Below are 19,002 nucleotides of genomic sequence, written 5' to 3'. Positions count from 1 at the left end.
CCTGCCTTTGACCAACTACTTTATTCCAGCACTTGAAGTCACCGTAACAAAGGTCTAACTTGTCAGTGGCCTTTGTACCTATGACTAATTGCAGGAAGACCCTTTAGCTTCTAAGCAGGTTCCATATCTTCTCTACCATCATATAAACCTCTTTTAATGCTGTGCCCCAGCCCTTCTGTCATGTCTGCCTTCAGCCTTTTTTTTTCAGACCAACATCTTTTGAGTTGTTGTCACGCCATGTGTTTAGCCATGTGCTTCAGTATCCATCAGAGGCTTCTCAATTTCCTTCAACCACTGGCTGAGCTGTCTTTTGCTGTGAGCTTACTCTGGCAACATTCAGATTGCTTCAGAACTTTGGGTACGACACCTCGATGGCCACACCACAGTGCACAATGGGAGGAGTGTGCAATCAGGAGATTTGGGCACCCATCTGCACATGGAAGCACAGTACACTTCAGCAATTCCCCCAGCTGCACCACTTGGGAGAGTGCAACTTGTTTGTAACTCACATTACACTCCAGGCGAGATACACGCCGGCCTCTGAGGGTGCAAGAAAGGCCTCCAGTCCCCACAGGGCGGCCCCCATCCGCCACAGGCCGCTCAGTCTCCAGCGGGCCGCTGCCGCCCCTCCCCAAAGCACCACCTCCCAGCGTCCTGCGGTGAGCAGTACCGCTTTTCCCACAGCTCTGGCCCCGGCAGGGCTCTGGTCCCGGCGGCAGCCGGACACCGGCCCGGTGAGGCGGACGGAGACCTCCCGCCGCCGCCGCCGCCAGGACCGTTCCGCTACGGCGCATGCGCGGCAACGGCACCGCATGGCGCGAGCGGGACCCGCGCGCCCGCCGGCTGGGGAGAGGAGCAGAGCCTCTCCCGCCCCGTGAGGGGCTGGCGGCGCCGCGCGCATGCGCACCGCGCCGCGCGCCCCTCCGCCCCCCGAGCTCAGTAGAAGTGTTTCCGGCGCGGCGGCTGTGACGTGCACGATCGGCGCCGGGCTGTCCGGCGGGCGGGCGGGCGGTGGGAGATGGCGGAGTATCTGGCCTCCATCTTCGGAACAGAGAAGGACAAGTGAGTGGCCCATCCCCCCTTCCCGCGCCGCTCCCGCGGCTTCGGCGCCCCGGGGAGGGGAGCTCGGGGGAGGCCGGAGGCTGGTGGCGGGTTCCGCGGGGCGCGAGGACGCGCAGCGTCCGCCGGGGCGGCCTGGTCCCATCGTGGCGGTCAGCCCTCCCCCCCCCCCCTTCCTCCCTTCCCCCGCGGGGGGCCAGGCGCGGTTCTTCCATTCCCGCCTCAGGGGCCTCCGGCACCCCCGGGACCGGGGCGCGCGCCCGGGAGTCGTCCCCCCCCCTCCCCCCCCGCCACCACTGCGCGCTGGAACGTGGCGGCGCGCGGCCGTGGGGGGAAGAGGAAGCGAGGCGCGCGCTCCCCCCCCCCCCCCCTTCCCCCCCCCCCCCCGGCCCACGGCGGCCCCTCCTCCCCCTCCCCCCTCCCGCTTGAGCGCGCGTGCGCGCGCCGCCGGGGACGAGGAGGGAGAGGGCGCGCGCGCCTCTCGCCGCGTGGGGCCTGCGCGTGCCCGCGCCACCGGCCCCGCCCATGCGCTTCCCTCTCCCCCGCCGGCCGGGCCGGGTCTGCTCTCCTCGGGGACTTCCTCCTCCTCCCCCCGGTCGCCATGCGGGTGTGCCCGCTCCTCGTGGCGCGTTGCCGTCCCCCCCCGCCCGCCCCCCCCCCCCCCCCCCCCCCCGCCGGCGGCGGCGCTTCTCTGGCGGCTGGCGGGAGCGGTCGGGGCCGCTGGGTGCCGAGCTTCCCGCCGCCGCCGCCTCCTGCCAGAAAGGGCCTCTCCTTCCCCCTTTTGTTCGTGTCTCTGCGCCTCGCAGCAGCCCGAGAGCTTCCGCTCTGCTGCAAGGACAGCGACTGGTTATTTCTCCCCCCTCCCCAGGGTGCGGAGGATTTCCCCGACTGCTGCATCCTGATCCTCAGGCTTCTGCCTGCAGCCTTCCACGCGTCGGGAACGCCTCTAGTTTCTCTGGTTGTTGGAAGCATACTTAGAAAACCCTCCTAACGAAAATTTGGTCACCGTCGGCCTGACCAAACCAACGTGTTTTTCCACTCGTAAAAATGAAAGGGGGCATCGATGTGCTGCTGGACTAAATTACTCTTGTCAGCCCCTGGCCGTGAGGCTTCTGTTTTCCTTCTACTTTGTAGTGCTACCTGCCGGTTCCAATTCCCTCGTCTGTCAGAAAAACAATATCCGCAGCCTCTCGAGCTCTGTTACTCTAGCGTCCTTCCTGATATCATGCATTGCAGTTTAACAGTATTAGTATATGCCAGTACAGCAGGCATGAAGTTCCTGTACTGGTCTTATTTTCTATTCAAAAAGCACGCAGAACTCTCCAGAAAGTGTCGAAGTTGGAGGCACTATTGGAAATTTTATAGTTAGATATCTTTTTGTTTCAGGATAGAGTTCAGAAAAGACAGTAAGTATGTTGTAATGCTAAGTATATACTTTCAAAAATGTAATGAAGAGTAAGCATGTTACAACTTTACAGTAGAATGTTTTGCTAGAGATCAGATATGCTTTAGTACTTTTATATTTCTCCCCTCCATGAGTTGATGTTGGTTACACAGGATTGTGGAAAGAATTGGTGTTAACTGTGAGCATGGGAATAATAATCTTTCTTCCAGGAGAACTCTTATATTTCACTTAGCCATATATAGCCCATAATAGTTTTGTTGCCCTTCAGAATTTTGCATTCAGTTTTCCCAGTCAAGGTAACTAAACTCCTTATGGTTTTCTTTCATCATTCCATGTGAATTACACTTACATGTGACAGTTTTATTGGCATTCCTAAACCAGCATAGTTTTGAAGGCGTCATGACATGATAGGTAATTCAAGAAAAGCTTGTGTTTTTTTAAAAAAAAAGTTAAATGCTTCCTTTAAAATTAACTACATTCATGGAAATGGCTTAATAAAATGAATTGATTTTGCTTATGTGTATTCTCTCTGTAACATGATTTTTCTGTTACCTGAATTATTTCAAATACTGTGTTGGCAGCAGTCTGAGTTACCCTTAGAGTATAACTTCAAACAGGTGGTTTCTAAAACTTAGGTAGGTGCAACTGTATCAGCCTTAAAGCAGGTTATATTGCCTAGACTAGGGGTTGCATGAACTAAGACACCGCCATCTAGCTCGTAGTGTAACTTTTCAGACTGTTTTTCACATTATTTCCCATCCCGTCACCCACTGAAACTGATATAAAGCCAAGAATGGAGAACCAGAAGGGTAAAACAGTAGTGATTGCTTCTGTCTGTGGTGGTATCATGAATGAACTTTGGGTTTGAGTAGTGGGTGAAATCAATTAGATGACTCCCTGTAAATAAGGGGTAAAGAGGAATGAATGTGAACAGATTTGCCGTAATGCTTTCCTATACTGTTTTGATTTTTATTCTGTGTTACTTCTCCACATTGAGGTAAAGGCATTTAGGGCATATGTTTTATAGGAATTGCATATTAATGTTTTCTATTCCAATATGTAACTACTTGGTTTTTTTACTTGCAGAGTCAACTGTTCATTTTATTTCAAAATTGGAGCTTGTCGTCATGGAGACAGATGTTCTCGGTTGCACAACAAACCAACATTTAGCCAGGTTGGTTTTCCTTTTTGTTTTCTCTTTCTTGTGGAAGTATATTCTTGCTTCTTTGAAACATAGATTCTCAGATGCAAGAGAATAATTACCGAGCTCCAGATTAACTAGTTCACTTTTGGCCCCAGTTTATATGGGTTTTTGCTTTTTTGGGGGTATTCCATTTACTTCTCCCAGCATTTCTAATTATCTCCTGTCACCCTTAATGGCTGCAGGAAGCGATGCTGTTGTAAGCTTGCCTGTAGTAGAGACCAACCAGTGCTAACTTTCAGGTGAGTGTGCCTTCTCAGTGGTGTTTAGGCACTTAAACCGTCCCAGATTTTTATAATCACAAGCAATTGCAGCATGTTCCGCCTATTTCAAAGGTGTGAACTTAAGTCTTTTATGTATATAATAGAAGAAAACTAATTAATAAATAAAAACGACTTGTCTGTCGTTATATTTGCTCTCTGACCCAGGCTCTTAAGTTTTGAGAGTAACTTACATACTTCCTTTGAATGCGAAAAAATTGTTTCTTGAAAACAACTTGCCTGGTTGTTGAGGGTGTGTATGTCAGTAGACTTAACAGATTATTTAATCTTTGGCTATCCGAATATTGTTAGAGACGTGAGGTGTGACTGCATGTCTGCCAGGAAGAAAAAGAAGGTGCAGTATGTGATAGGGTTTTTATTATTATGAGTTTTATAGTTTTCAGAAATTACATTCCTGGAGAACTATATACTTTGCCTTTCTATCACTGCTGATTATCAAGGTATACAGGTAAATAGATTTCTTTGGGAGTATTGTATATGATAAGTAGTGCCTATGGAAGTTGTTGCGTTATCAGCAGTTTTGCCTGCAAAAGTAAAGTTTACATAGAAGTGGAGTCCTCTGCGAGTTCATTTTAGCTGACTTGAAGCAGAATTGATGAGCATGGTGACTGGTGTTGGTTTGGGGAGAATTAGGGAGGCAAGTACTATCCATGTGACTGGAGTTCAGAGCAGTGGTACTCGTGAAGTTAAACTTTGCAAGTCTGTGAGTGAGCGGAGGGAGTTCTAGGGGAGACTGTCTAGGTTACTGATCAGTAGGGACCGCTGCTTGTACTTCATCTACAAAACCAGTTTTCTGCTTCTGGGAATTTGATAATTTTTAATATTGTATCTCAGAAAGAATATTGTCCATTTTCAAAAGTAATCCATGTTGCTGACCTACATGGAGAGCATGCTGAAATGTGATTGGTTGTTTAGAGACCTGAATTTAGGTCATTGGCTGCTGTAAAATATTTCTAAATTAGACAACTTCCACAGTAGTTGTCTTTAAGTTTTTTTTAAAAAAACCTCAAAACCCACAACCAAAAAAAAAACCCCACAAAACGGAACAGATGAAATTTTTATTTTTTTCTTTTACAAAAAAACTTTGTATGCGGCAACGGTTTCCTCTGTCAGTGCAGCCTTTAGCTTTGCTTTAGAAACTGCAGTTAGCTATGCCTACTGAAGTGGGTCAGCAGGGCATGTCAGATTCATCCAGTGATGTCTGGGACTGCTACACCTGACAGACGTGCTGTAGTGTAACATCTCTAACACACCTGGCAGACGTGCAGGTACAGAAATCTTTATTTGTATGCAGATTGATAATCAGCTGTGATAGAAAATAGAAGAACAGATCTCTTGGTAATGGGAAGTTACCCGCACAATATTTTTATCTTGTGTTGCTATTGCTGGTGCAGCTCCTTTGTAGAAGAGCTGTGTTAGGAAAGGTCGTGCAATACAGGGTGATCAAATTACCACCAATCAGCAGAAACACTGTAACTATATGCATGTTTCTGGCTCTCTCCAATTGTAGGCTAAAACTTTAAACCTGGGCCATGGAAGCACAAAGCTTTGGTTGGTATGACCATAGCCATTATAAAACAAGTGTGTGATTTTTAAATGTGATGTTATGGATTTTTTTTATGTGTTAAGTGGGCAGCATATGTAGGTATGACATTGCTGGTCCTGTGACTTCTTTAAGCTCTGAATTCTTACTGTGACTAATAATAATGTGTAAGCTAAAATATTTGGGGATTGCAATTCATACTAACGTTGAGCTTGTATTTTAAGTAATCAAATTTCAATTTTTGAGCTGCTTACAGTGATATGGACATTTGGAATTTTTTTGTAATATTAGTTTACTAACTTAAACATGGTTTGTTTTTTCAGACAACTTGATTTTAAGAAGAACGGTACAAATGTAAGGTTTCAAGTCTGCCTGGGCTAATTCTTCAAGTAAAAAGCAGAAGGGCTAAAAGGATGTTGTCCTTATTTGAAGGCTCGGAAACATGTGAACCTATGATGCTATTATATTATTTAAACAGAAATTCCACCAAGAAATTCCTGATGCACAAAATGAGACGTAGCTCTTCCCTAAAAACCTGACTGGTGTAACACTTTAGACTCTGTGGCATTATGTATTATATGCTGTGCACGTAACGCTTTTTTTTCCCCCTAGACTTACAATAATGAATCTGGTCTTGAAAGCTAGGCATCTCCGTAATACCATGTAGTTTGATGTTTTAGGTTACTGGGCCTCAACTCCCATTTTGAGGATAGCTGTTGAGACAAATGCAGCTCTTTCTTGGTGGTTAATTAAAACTGTTTTCATAATATGATGGTCTGGATGCAATTTTGGAAGATATTTTGCGAATACAAAAGGAAGTCTTAAGAATAAAATATTACTTTTAGCTGTTTGCAAACAAGTTGTCTCTTTGCAATTGTCTATTATATGCACAGCAGCCAGTAGAATTCCCCTTTTTATTTTTTTTCCCCGCAGACCATCTTGATTCAAAACATCTATCGTAACCCCCAAAACAGTGCACAGACGGCTGACGGCTCACACTGTAAGTCCCACAGTTGGAGAAATTTTTTTAAAGAATGGTGTTAAAGAGCCCACTCCTAATTATGAGAAAATAATGTTGGCTTCTGAGCTGCTGACATAAAGCTGTTGCAAACAGGACAAGTGACGGAACTCTTCTTGCGCATAGATCAAGAGCTTGTCAAATGTGTGCAATTCAGAGTGCAGAATTGACTGCATAAATTGGACCTGATGCAGATTCTCTTTTGCACTGCAAAGTGAAACTTGATTACTTAGTAACACTGTGTTCCTTTTAAAGGGATAAACTGCAGACATTTCTCAAATTCTTGATTTAACAAAAAAAATAAAATAGGTATATGTGGTGGACGGTAAGTTTCCCAAAACTGTGGGTTTTCTTTCATCTTAACTTTTTTAGGAAAATGGAGATTTCATGTTATGCTGTAATTATTGTATTACTTCCTTTCCTGGGATTTTGCTACTAAGAAACCATTCAGTAAAGCCAAATTCAAACCAATTATTACACTTGTAGTTTCATAACTCTGTTTGGATAATATCTGTTACGTATCTGCCTGAAAGCATGCAAAACCACTCTAAAGTAATATTGGTGAATAAAATAAAGAAAAATACAATAATGCAGTATCATGAGATCTCTATTACTTTACAGTGTTAGGATGATTCAGAAAGGTCACGAGCTAAGTGAAAGTTCTCCTTCTTGGGAGAGAATAACCACCTCTCTTTCAGCACAGACTCGGCTAAAGCGACCCTAAAGGAAACCGGTTTCTTGTTAAAATTATTTTCCATAATATAAAGTTGTTGCGTTTTGTATTTCAGACCATTGCCCTCTTGAACATTTACCGTAACCCTCAAAACTCTTCCCAGTCTGCTGACGGTTTGCGCTGTAAGTTCATACAAGTTCCTTCACTGGTTCCCTGGGCTTGATTGTCAGAGCTCAGTGTCGACTTAAGCTGGTCTGCCATTTTAGTTTAACAGATCAAACTGACCACATTACATTAAATGTGTCCAAAACAAACACAAAAAAAAAGAAAAACCCAAACTTTTTTGTCCCACTCACCTTCCTCCCTACTCCCAAAACTATGAGGGGAATCTGAATACCATCTATTAAATCAAAAAGGGTTGAAATTTTACTTCCCCTGCAAAGCAGTCTTGGTTGCACTGCTTTCTTCCCTCCGCCTTTCTCCCTGCCAGTTGCCTGCATCCTAGGTATGCTTTTCTGTATGTTTTGTGCTATCCATTAGGCTCCACTGTCTTTTGAAAGAGCAGGACAATGACAGGTTGACTTCATCCCGAACAAATTTCCTGCTCTTTAAATGTTAAGAGAACTTGAATTTGAAACTTTTCAGACTGCATGCAGAAATTTGTCCTAGGTTAATGCAGCTTCTATTTAGAGTCTACTTTGGAAGAATACACTTTGACTGACAAACGCTTCCCTTCTGGCAGCTGTCCTTTTTGGATAGGTGCATGCTTAAAATTCCTTCCACGCTTTGAAAATTCAAATTCCAAAACCAAGTTGCATATGTACCTAGGAAAAATATATCTTTAAAAGTACTTTTGAGGAGGGGAAAACATTTGGGTATGGTCATGAACTAATTTAATGACTCCTCATGAGGTAGGAATGGGCATAAGAAAACACACCTACTGTGAGACTGGCAGAAGTTAAATGACCAGGATTGTTGATCGGCGATTACTGATTATATCATTGTGATTGAATCATCAATATTAGAATAAGATTAAAAAAAAAAAAAATAAAAAATTTAGGACCAAAAAGGATCGGTGTTATTTTCTAACTAATATTTCTTGCTGAAGTGAATATTGACTGTGTGGTAATAAAGCTTTGTTTGGCTATTCCTTTTTTTTGACTGTTGGATTATAGACTAGTTCAGATTAGTTACCAGCATTTGATTAGACCTGCTTTGTGAAATCAGCCACTAACTTAAAAGTCAACACTGTCTTCTGCTTCTAAAAGCAGTAACGGCCCAATTAAGTAATTTGAGGGTTTTTTGTCACACAATCAAGCTAGATATGTAATGAGCTATGTAAGTTTGTCTAGATGCTTAAACAGTTCTATTGGTTTGTAGACTTCCTTGTTGTGGACGCTTCGTAGTTAATGCTGTTTCAGTCAACCAAAAAAATGAGCAGTTGGGTATTTCCACTCTGTCCCTAAATTCTCAATGCGCTGGTAACTAATTTGCACAGAGTTACAGCAGTTTGGTCTGTGGAGCTGTTTAGATTGTACAGCTGCAAGAGTTGAACAGATTCTCTAGCGTTCTGAATGCTGGTATCCAACTCTAGTTTGTCTTGACAAGCGGGTAGTGATTTAACAGAGCCTAACTGTACCTTCTGTGGTAGAGCTGGGGCTCTGTTACCAGTAGGTTTGCTGAAACTCCTGGCTCCCTGGGTTTTTGATATTTGTCCCTACTTAAGTACTGCATGTATTTTAAATGGATAACTTGGGTAGCTATTTAATGCTTTTGTTGTTGTTGCTTAACTGTCTTCCTTTCTATTGCCGTCGTAGAGGATTAACCTTAGTTTGAACAGCAGTAGTTTTCCTGAGTATTTTAATTAGTAATTGGGCTTCTCAAGGTTCAGATACCAGTAGCCCTGGAATACAAATGTTTGTAAAGCCTGTGCAAATGTACGCTTCCCCCTTAAAAGGACATTCAGGTAGTCATTAACTGTTGCTTATGATCTCCTAATTTGACAATGGAATCTCCTTCAGTTTTTAGCAGGTGTCCATCTGGTAAAAAGTAATTATTCCCAGTGTGGCTCACAGAGCCCCTGTCTGATACCTTTGAAAAAAAAAATCCTTAGGTACTAGTGAGCTGTTATCAGTGGTGTTGGCAGAACCTTGGGAATATAGTTAAGTATTAAACTGGCTAGAAATTCTGGTTTAATATTTGATATTCCTTAATTTGCCATGTAACTGTGGGGAAGAAAAAAGTTCTTAAAAGCAAACATGTTTCAAATGCAGAAACATCGTTAGCCTAAACTATAGAACAAGTGCCTCTTAGCCTTCTTCAGGAGGTGAGCTGGGTAGAAGAAAATTAATTACAGCTCCAGAGAATATGCCTGGTTAATATTAGAGCCTTAGAAGAAAAATTTAAAGTTCATCCAAATGGTAATATTAGCCAGAAATTACTGAGCCCAAAGCATTTTTTTTCATAGCAGCCTGAAGAGAATAAGCTCAGCTTTGTTGGCTCAGTTTCTTGTTTTTCATGTTCTGTAAACTAAAACAGTAGTGTTTGTAATTTATAGGCTAGAATATTTTTCTAGCGTAAAATGCAGGGTTCACTTTAAAACTGCTCCGCTTGATCTTAATAAACCACTTAACTGCTGAAGAGCTAATACATTAGGCTTTAATGTACACAGCTTAATGTAGTTTAAAATGCTGTAGACTGGAAGAAATAAATGAAATTCATTTTTGTATTCTTAATGCTTCGAAAAATCAGCCAAACTTACGTTGTTTTTTATAGCAGCAGGCAAGCAGCACTCATTTGTAAAGTCCAGCTTGGAGCATGAAAATATTCTAACCTGAATATAAGGCTGGCTTGTCTTGCACTTAGAGGTGTTCTGCAGGACTACAGAAAAATTAAGTGATATTCAAAATTAAACTAGAAAATAGCTCTCAATTGCAAAGCATTGTGGTACCCTTCTTTGAGGGCACTGAGAAAAATGTGTCATTTCAATAACTATTTTGAGCAAATTAAAAAAAAATTCTGGACTATGTTACATTGTGAAGTCTCAAATTTTAGTGTATATGCTGGAGAGGTGGACATGTTAAAATGAAATTCTGCCTGTAGGAAGAGGAACACTAAATTGTAATCATTATTTAAAATACGCAGATGTAACAAAGCACTTGCCTTCTGTTTAGGTAAAATTGTTGATAGATAGGGGGTGGGAATGTACATTAAATTTAAGTGATATTTCAAAGTAATTCCTTTCCCCTTTAAATTTGTGGCATACAAGTTTGGCTCTGATTAAAACTTGTTTTGATTTGATCATGTCAATGTAATGTTTTGACATATACTTTGGGGACACAAAGATCTTAACATATACTTATTTTTAATATTCCTATTAGTTAGCTCCATGCTATATGGTGTCTTTTATGCTCCAGATGGCCTCTCTAGATTGTTTTGTAGTATGATCAAAATTTCTTCCTTATTTATAGGCTCTAATCGATATGACTCTTGATTTTTACAGGTGCTGTGAGCGATGTTGAGATGCAGGAACATTATGATGAATTCTTTGAGGTATGAAAAAGATGTGAACATACATTAAAGTGTTTGTGGATTTGTCAACATAAATGAGTTAGATGGTTTTGGTGTATAGCACTATTAGATAGATTTAAGAGAAAAGTGCTTGTTTCCTCAGGTGTTTGTATAAAACTTACAACTTCCAGTGTTAAATATTTCCTGGTATAATCTTTGTTAGTGTGGTTTTAACTTTACTGTTTATAATAGACTTTGCTTAAAAATCAGCAACTTAAGTGGTAGTGTTTTGATTCCATAATCCCCTCCTTTCCTGTAAATTTAAAATACACTTAATTATTTGTATAGAAGCAAATTAAGTAAAACTATAGCATATAGCTTATAGGTAGTGGTTTTGGTGCATCTTACGTATTCTGTAAGTACTGTATGCATAATGTTTTCCATAGCTTTTTATTGTATGCTGTTAGTGCTGAACTTACAGATGTACACAGTACAGGCCAAGCAAGTACTAATTTTAAAATCAGAAATGTAAAAAAAGGGGTTTTGTATTGCTTTTTTTTTTTAAGGAGGGTACTTACTAACAGCTAAATGCAATACTTCTGTGCTTATAACTAATGAGCTGCACACTTTTAATTGGTGGCTTTGTGCTTAGGAGGTCTTCACAGAAATGGAAGAAAAATACGGTGAAGTTGAGGAGATGAATGTTTGTGATAACCTTGGCGATCATCTAGTTGGAAATGTATATGTAAAGGTAGGATAAAGAGATATGCTTATATAATCAATAGGGGTGGTATTTGTTGATTTATAATTTTAAAAGCTATGCTTGTAGATTTTGTGATGGTAGCTCTTCAGGATGTAAGTTCTTCAACTTTATAAAGTAGAAAGAGTGAAAATGTGAATGGAATCTGAAGGGAATGTTAAGAGACGATAAGCCTTCTTGATAGTCAAAATCTGTGTCATTTTCATAAAGATTATGGCTTTTTTACATTGTTACAAACAGTTACCACTGCTGGACTGCTTAGTTTACTGGGATTAATTTGGGATCTGTCTTCACACTGCCTTTTAAGCACTTCATTATGAGCAGAGGTTTATTTGCAACAGCTATGTTTATTTTCAACAGGTGCATTTATTTTCCAGCTTCCCAGTTGTAACCAAGTTACATTTGGCAGTAGCTGTGTGATTTAAGGTGCAAACTGGAGCACTTAGGTTTAGCTCTTAAGTCACTGGTATCTCTTGAAGAATGAGTACAGAGTTGTCACCTGCAGAAATTTTTTATTGTGTGTACAGAATGTTGGGGAGGTGCGAGAGTTTGTTTGAATATTTTTACTGTACATTCCCTTAACTGGAAAGTATTTTCATGCCTAAAATTCTCAGCTGTGTAGATCATAATCAGAAATAAAAGTTGCTTTTTAAAAATTTGCAAGTGGTTAGCTGTGTGAAGGAATTTCAAATTTTAGTTTTATATTCCTCGTAAAACAGGATCAGATTTTTGTAAATTCTAATTGAAATGAACGAGAGCTTTGGTTCTCATGCAGGTTTCTCTTAAATGTTTGAAAAAATCCATTATATTTGGAGCATTAGTGCTCTAGAAAGTACTCTTAAGCATTCACTTTGTTTAAAGTTGTACTAAGAAAACAATATCTACTATTGTATTTTTTTAATGCAAGCCACAAAACTTGGAAGACCAAATAGAACATAATTAAGAGAAACTATCAGTGTTTTGATTAGCTCTGAGTCCTGATTAATGAAAAGCTAGCTGTACCCTTGATTTGATGGACTGTCCCAGGAACTCTGAAGTAGTTTCTACTTTGATTACTAGTCCTAAGCCTCTGATACCACACAACTGATTTGATAGGAATCTTTGATCTACATCTGTTGCTTCTCTAACATCAGAAAATGTTAATTTTGCTTTTAGTTTCGCCGTGAAGAAGATGCGGAAAAGGCTGTGATTGACCTGAACAATCGCTGGTTTAATGGACAGCCCATTCATGCTGAGCTTTCACCTGTGACTGACTTCAGAGAGGCCTGTTGCCGTCAATATGAAATGGGGTAAAAAGTGACTTCCTGTTTGCCCGTGACAGTATCTTTGAAATGCTTGCACAGACAGGGTGGTTGCTTGGGTGTGGCTTCATGTGGAGCTTAGTGTAGGAAAAAAACCACTTAAGGTAATGTTAATGTGGAGGACCTGTGGTGAACCTCCTGACTTTTGCCGTCTTTTTAGGATTTTGATCTAGGAATGAGTCCGTGTCAGTAATTGATGCTTGCAATTTACTGGTTTCAATGTTAGAGGTAACTAACTACCTTTTAGACGGCTAGAGGTCCGTTAGGGCTTAGGGCAACCAGATACAGTTTAGAGCTGGGAATTTTAACTGTCTTGAATTCTGTTTCAGAGAGTGTACACGAGGAGGTTTCTGCAACTTTATGCATTTGAAGCCCATTTCTCGAGAGTTAAGACGTGAGTTGTATGGGCGTCGTCGTAAAAAGTAAGTTTGCTTTTAAACACAATTAAAACAGGTAAATTAAGGATCAGTTGCTGAAAACTCTGAAGGCAAATCTTTAAACTTGAGTCCTCTCGTTTTTCCTAATGCAGTTCTGACACATGCCGATGAAAGGGCATCAAGTAAAGCTAGCAAGTGGCCAGTTCAGAACAAAGGAATTTGTTAAAATTTTTTTTTCTTTTTGTTTTTGTTTTTCTTTGTTAAAAAAAACCCCAAAGTTATGGTGCTTCTTGCTCTGCGGTGCTGTGGACAGTGAAGGTTGATGTGGCGGGGTTCAAGAAGAAGAACATTCACTGAGTTACTAGGTACATAGGGACCTACCTGTGGTTCAAATCTCCAAACTGTAAACTGTTACAGGCAGACATTATTTGGGAGAAGTATTGCTTTATGCCTCTTCTCTTTTACTTTTCTTCTAAATGTATTTGCTGTGGTGTCTGTTAGAAGCAGGCTACTTGGCTGATGGGCATTTTGACAGGTTCAGATTGGCCGCTTCCAGCATTAGTCAGGCATATCTATAATGATATTCAGGACCCAGCCTTACTTGTTTCCAACAGTTAATGGCTCACTTTTCTAGCCTGTATTCATTCCTTAGTGTTAGTAACAAGCAGTCACTGTACTGAGCTCACTTCTTATTAATGCTAGCCTCACCATGTGACCCTTCTTGATAGGAATTCTCAGTAGGGCAAAGGAATAGTAATTTTGCTTAATTGCAAAAAAAAATTGATAATACTTTTTATTATATATTAAAATATTTATTAAGGTACCTTGTATAAAATACCTGCTGCTGTTACTATGATACCTGTCTTGTGGATGGTTGCCTTTGAACTGCATTCAATCTCCGTGCTTTTAAGACCTTGCTATTTAGGCTAGGCATACAAAATTGTTGAGCTTCCTTTTATATAGAGCACAATTTTGTAGGTTTCTTTCAATTGTAGAAGGAGCCTTGGATTATGAACATATTTTTCATATAAATGTCTCTTAATTGGCAGTGTCTTAGAATTTGTGAGGATGTATTTAACTTTGGAAAATGTAGATTGTGTTGCTTAGGTACATGTATTTATGCCTAAACACTTTCCTAAAATATCCCAATTAATATTAATTTAAACATAAAAGTAAGCTTTTAACATGTGTGATTTATGAAAAAGACTAAGTATGCTCTTGTATTAGCTTTCTGGCCACTTCTATGAATCTGAGTATCTCAGACTTAGTAATGCTGTGAAAAGGTATCAACTTTTATTGCAAGAAAGATCAGACTTGTGTGTTAGGCTTTGGAATATGATTGTTTTACCCATAGCCTAGTTTCGGTCTGTGGTAAAACAAATAAAATAGCTGAATCCTCCATCCAGTTTTGTCTTTATTGGCCCTATTTAAATTCTTTGTGTAGCTACAGCTGTCACGGGTTAGCAGTAAGGCTTGATACACAAAAAAAAAAAAAATCAGTTCTTTTGTCAGTGGGGTTTCACAGGTATATTGTATAAACCGGACTGACCTGAAGGTAGTTCTACACAGTATGAAATACATCAAAGTTTTTTGAGCAGAAAAAAGGAGGGTAAACCAGAACTTTTGAATAATAGGCTAATTTAGTAATTCTGGACAGCTCAGGGGTATGCAAGAGTTATGTATGTGTCTGTCATAGTGAGATCTGTCACCGCACACACTCCCACCCCAAAACATCTCACCATGGAACAATATTCTGCAAACTTAAGACATTTGTAGCACTTGTTTCCCTGAGCTTTTTAGTTCTACTGTAATTTCTACATCTGTTTAAAACTGTACTATTTACCTATTTTATAAAATTGACTTTTCTAAAATGCTTAAAAACATTCAAATCACTCTTTTCTTTGACAAGTGCCATATCAGCTATAAATCCATAGTAGCTGTGCTAGCAGTATATTCTGGGTGGTTTTAGCTTTCTTCCTGAACTTAAGTCATCGACCACAGAGACAGGGAAGATTATTTGCAAATGCTGATGGCTTCTGGAAGGGTGGGGGGCAGGAAAAAAAAAGGGGGGGGGGGTGTAACAGAGTTGTAATTGCTAATTAATGCAGTTGATTTAATAGGAGTGGACTTACAGCTGTAGGCTTTTGCTGTGTCTTGCTAAGAGCTATTCATAACTGCAAAAGCAGGTGTCCCCTTCTCTTGCTGCTTTAACAGCTGTGTTGACAGTGCATTTGGTTCCCCCACATGCCTTTGCTGAAGTTTTGCACATCCACTGCAATGGTGACTGGCAGTGAACAGTTGAGTCTCTTAACAGTATGTGTTGACTCTTCGGTATTATGTTTGTTCAGTTTGTAAATATGTGGCTTCACAGCCTGAGTGCCAGTTTACCGATTCTTCTAATGCCACACTGTCTCTCTTCTCCCTTGTTACCTACATCCTTAAGTGTTCCACTGTGTGGTACTACAAGTAAATTCCTGAACGTGATGAAACAATAAAATGTTCAAACTTTCTTTGAAGGCATAGATCCAGGTCGAGGTCCCGTGAACGTCGGTCTAGATCCAGAGATCGTGGTCGTGGAGGTGGTGGTGGAGGAGGAGGAGGACGTGAACGTGATAGGAGGCGGTCAAGAGATCGTGAAAGATCTGGTCGATTCTGAGCCATGCCATTTTTACTGTATGTCTGCTAGAAAGTGTTGTAGTTTGACCAAACAAGTTCATAATGAGATTTTTTTTAAAGATGGGCTTCTGAATAAAAAATTTGTAGTGATACAGTATTCTTTGTGTAACTTGTTTCTTGTGGGGGGAGTCTTTTTAACTGTCATTCCTCTATCTTGACAAATACCTGGATTAACTATGCCTGAGGGAAAGGTGGTAAATGTATTGGAGGAGCGCCAGTTTTGGTTTTGTTTTTTTTTATTCGGGTATAATTTGAACTGTTGATGAAAATGTGTGTGTATATAATATAAAATATTATATACATAGTAAAAATAATATACTGCTTAAGAAACAGTTACTCACATAAGTTTCCCTTTTCTGCTATGCTGTCTGCTTATTTAGGTTAGTTTAGGCACATTAAAAGGAAGGCTGTGCAAAATGCATTTATTTACCAAGTAGAAACGCTTAGTTACAAAAATGTATGTTTGTTTGTTACCAGAAGTCTGTGCTCTGTCTATCAATGTGACTGTGGCATTTACAATAAATCCAATTTCTTGGTGTAAAATCTAAAGCCTATTTTCTAAGCACTCTGGAGTAGTTGAGTTGCTACTCCTGGCTGTGCCAGAGTTCATAGTTCAGGTTTTTTTATGACTCTTGACTAAATTCCTTGTCTTTGGCTGGAAAGAAAGTTTCCTAGTGCAGTGTGAAAAAAAAGTAATACTTTTATTGGAATGATTCATAATAGGCAGGTGAGGTTTTTTAAAAAAAATTCATGCTCCATGCAACATGATACATAGGATCTATTGAAGGAAATGCTAGGTCCTAAATACAAGGACCAAATTTCTTAACAGACTGATTTTTTTTTTTCACTCTATGTTCTCTTACCCGTCATTTAATGAAAAGCATTTTGTTAGCGTTCAAAGTCATAGGAAACTAATTGGATGCTAGTGGAAAATTTTTTTTTTCCACCTTTACTCACTTTCTGATGGTCTGAAATGCAATAAAAGCTAATGGATAGATGGCAGTTTCTTCACAAATAAGACATCTTTCTGTCTGAATTTTAACTGAATTGCCCAATAGCTATATATTGAAGGTTGTGTATCTCTTAAGGAGTTAAAGCTCCAAGTGAAATGTTGCTGGAACATCTTGAGAGACAATTTGTACAACGGCTGGCTTGCAGTTTAGCTTCATGTCTGCTTTTATTCAAAGTGTAATGTACTAAGAAATTTTGGTCAGTGGTCACATTTCTGCAAGGTACAACTTTATGTACATGAAGCTATGTAATACAATACAGCTTTCCAATGGGGGAGAGAATTTACTAGTGCTTTTTTAGTTCCAAGTCAGATAACTTGCTTAATGATAAATCTGCTCCCTGATTTAAAAAAAAAAAAAAGAAATAGAAAGGATACAGAAGTGTCACATAGCCAGATTAACAAACCAGCTCTTCTCTGCCCCCAAAAGAAGTATAAAACCATTTTGCTCACTGGAACTTGGAGTTGGCAAACAAAATAATATTGAAAAATGAGCTTTTCTGAATTAGTCTGCTTTGCCTCTTACAACTAAATTCTTGTACCAATTCAATTTGAATTTTGTTTGCACTGGATGGCTTGGCCAACCAGATTATGGAACTTTGCCAGTAAGCTTTTTAAAGAAATGTATCACTCTATGTGAAGATGGCTTTACTGCTTATGTTTCGTTGCAAGTACATAAATGAAATTATGCTTTCTTTCACTGGAAGAAATTGAGCAGTGCCTGGCAATAAATGGCTGAACTGAAACCTGTGGTATTTCTGCTAGGCATTAGGAATTTAACATTGATAATTTAGTTCTTGCAGTTTACAGGATATTGATACAGTTCCATTTCCTCTTCAGTGAGATTTAGGATTATTAGTGAGATAACTTAAAAGTCAAGCTCAAAAAGGTGAGGATAGTCTTTCTGTTTTTTTAAATAGTACCTAGTATAATGTGGATACTATTTAAAAAGGTTTAAGATCGTTTTTACACAGATTAATGACACAAGCTGGTTTGCTCTATAAACAAGTTTTAAACTAGTATAAATGTGTCCCTGTAACAGCTTTCATCTGTTTGTCTAATCCTGTTAAACTGCAGGTATATTTTTATGTGAAAAGATAGCAGAATGTTGATTTCTCCCTTTCCCCCAGTACTTTTTTTTTTAAGAAAGCACTCTTGAATTCCACCAAATGCATTATTTTATGGTATAATTGCACAGCTACCCAAAAATTAACCACGTAACTGGAATATGTCATAATGGGCACTGAAAGCAATGGATTTTACTGGATACTCGAAGGAAAAAACTTGTGCACTGATCACTACCTGATCAGGTAACAATTACCTAGTGACAGCATTCAGCATGTAAATTAAGATCATGACATATCTTCAGTTAGGTTCACTTTTTAAGACTATATTACCAGTAAAATTCATCAAACATTAAATTTCAAGTCCACAGATTTGGTTAAACATGGTATTCAAAGCTATTGGTTTACCAATACAAACCAAGTGAAAATCCGACCTTCCCCTTCTATTGTTGCTCATAATGTCTTAAAAGTAAATTTTTTTCCCCTTCTTCCCAAAGGTACCTACTTCTCTCAAATACTTCATTGTTGACTCTTCTGTTAAACAGTGGATCTTAATTTATGGAATTGCTTTACCTCAAATAAGTGACAGCATACAGTATTTTCTGAAGTCTGAGTCAATTAGGTTGAAACTGTTAATCCCAAGTGGCTTCCTCTTCTTTGTATTTGGCTCTTATTCTGTGAAAATGCTGCTTGTCCATGAATATGATGTATGTTGAGACTGTAAAACCAAATGGAGAAAACTTGTTCAAAATAAAGCCTTTTTTTATAAGAATCTGACAAAAATTATCCCTTTCCTTTAGATGGAATGCTGCTCTTTAAATGACTAATGAGGACATAGACTACAAGTTTCAAATTTTTGGCTCTTGAGCTATTTTTTGAGTGATTCTTTGTCTTTTGTTTTTTAGAGCTGGTGGAGCATGTCTTGAACTAAAAAAAAAAGCAAACAACAAACCTCTTTTTACTTGATAAAATTGAAATATCAAGAGAGCGCAACTTGGGGTTGGGAATTGGGTAAGGGTTCTGGTTGAGAGGTCCTGCAAGCTTCTGTAGCGGTGGTCTGTAGAGAACAAGAAGGCTTGTTTTTGACAGAAGGAGCATGTTTAATTAAATGAGTTAACTGAAAGG

The 19,002-nt window shown here is 39.9% G+C and overlaps 1 protein-coding gene across 6 annotated transcripts; it reads left to right on the top strand.

Moving 5' to 3' along the window:
• Positions 1-884: 884 nt before the first annotated feature.
• Positions 885-18,649, top strand: U2AF1 (U2 small nuclear RNA auxiliary factor 1). 6 transcript variants are annotated; one of them, XM_074858436.1, is made up of 10 exons: positions 885-1,062; positions 3,551-3,638; positions 3,851-3,907; positions 5,813-5,843; positions 6,423-6,489; positions 10,683-10,732; positions 11,343-11,441; positions 12,606-12,739; positions 13,081-13,173; positions 15,646-18,649. In XM_074858436.1, the coding sequence occupies exons 1-10, from the start codon at positions 900-902 to the stop codon at positions 15,782-15,784; spliced, it is 921 nt and encodes a 306-aa protein (XP_074714537.1). In that variant the 5' UTR covers positions 885-899; the 3' UTR covers positions 15,785-18,649. The 6 variants fall into 6 exon arrangements, with proteins under 6 accessions (XP_074714537.1, XP_074714539.1, XP_074714538.1 ...); XM_074858438.1 differs by lacking the exons at positions 3,851-3,907; positions 5,813-5,843 and having other exon boundaries at positions 931-1,062; XM_074858437.1 differs by lacking the exons at positions 3,851-3,907; positions 5,813-5,843; positions 6,423-6,489 and adding an exon at positions 7,296-7,362 and having other exon boundaries at positions 934-1,062.
• Positions 18,650-19,002: the final 353 nt, after the last annotated feature.

This window comes from Strix uralensis, chromosome 2 (genome assembly GCF_047716275.1).
Source record: "Strix uralensis isolate ZFMK-TIS-50842 chromosome 2, bStrUra1, whole genome shotgun sequence".
NCBI lineage: Eukaryota > Metazoa > Chordata > Aves > Strigiformes > Strigidae > Strix > Strix uralensis.
This window is presented reverse-complemented; position numbering and strand designations above follow the sequence as displayed.

What these genes read in the sequence shown, in the direction of transcription:
- U2AF1 (XM_074858436.1), top strand. Translation starts at nt 900, where the DNA reads ATGCGCACCGCGCCGCGCGCCCCTCCGCCCCCCGAGCTCAGTAGAAGT. An exon ending in TTAAGAAGAACGGTACAAAT is followed by an intron (nt 5,844 to 6,422) that starts GTAAGGTTTCAA and finishes TTTTCCCCGCAG; the next exon opens with ACCATCTTGATTCAAAACAT. An exon ending in ATTATGATGAATTCTTTGAG is followed by an intron (nt 10,733 to 11,342) that starts GTATGAAAAAGA and finishes CTTTGTGCTTAG; the next exon opens with GAGGTCTTCACAGAAATGGA.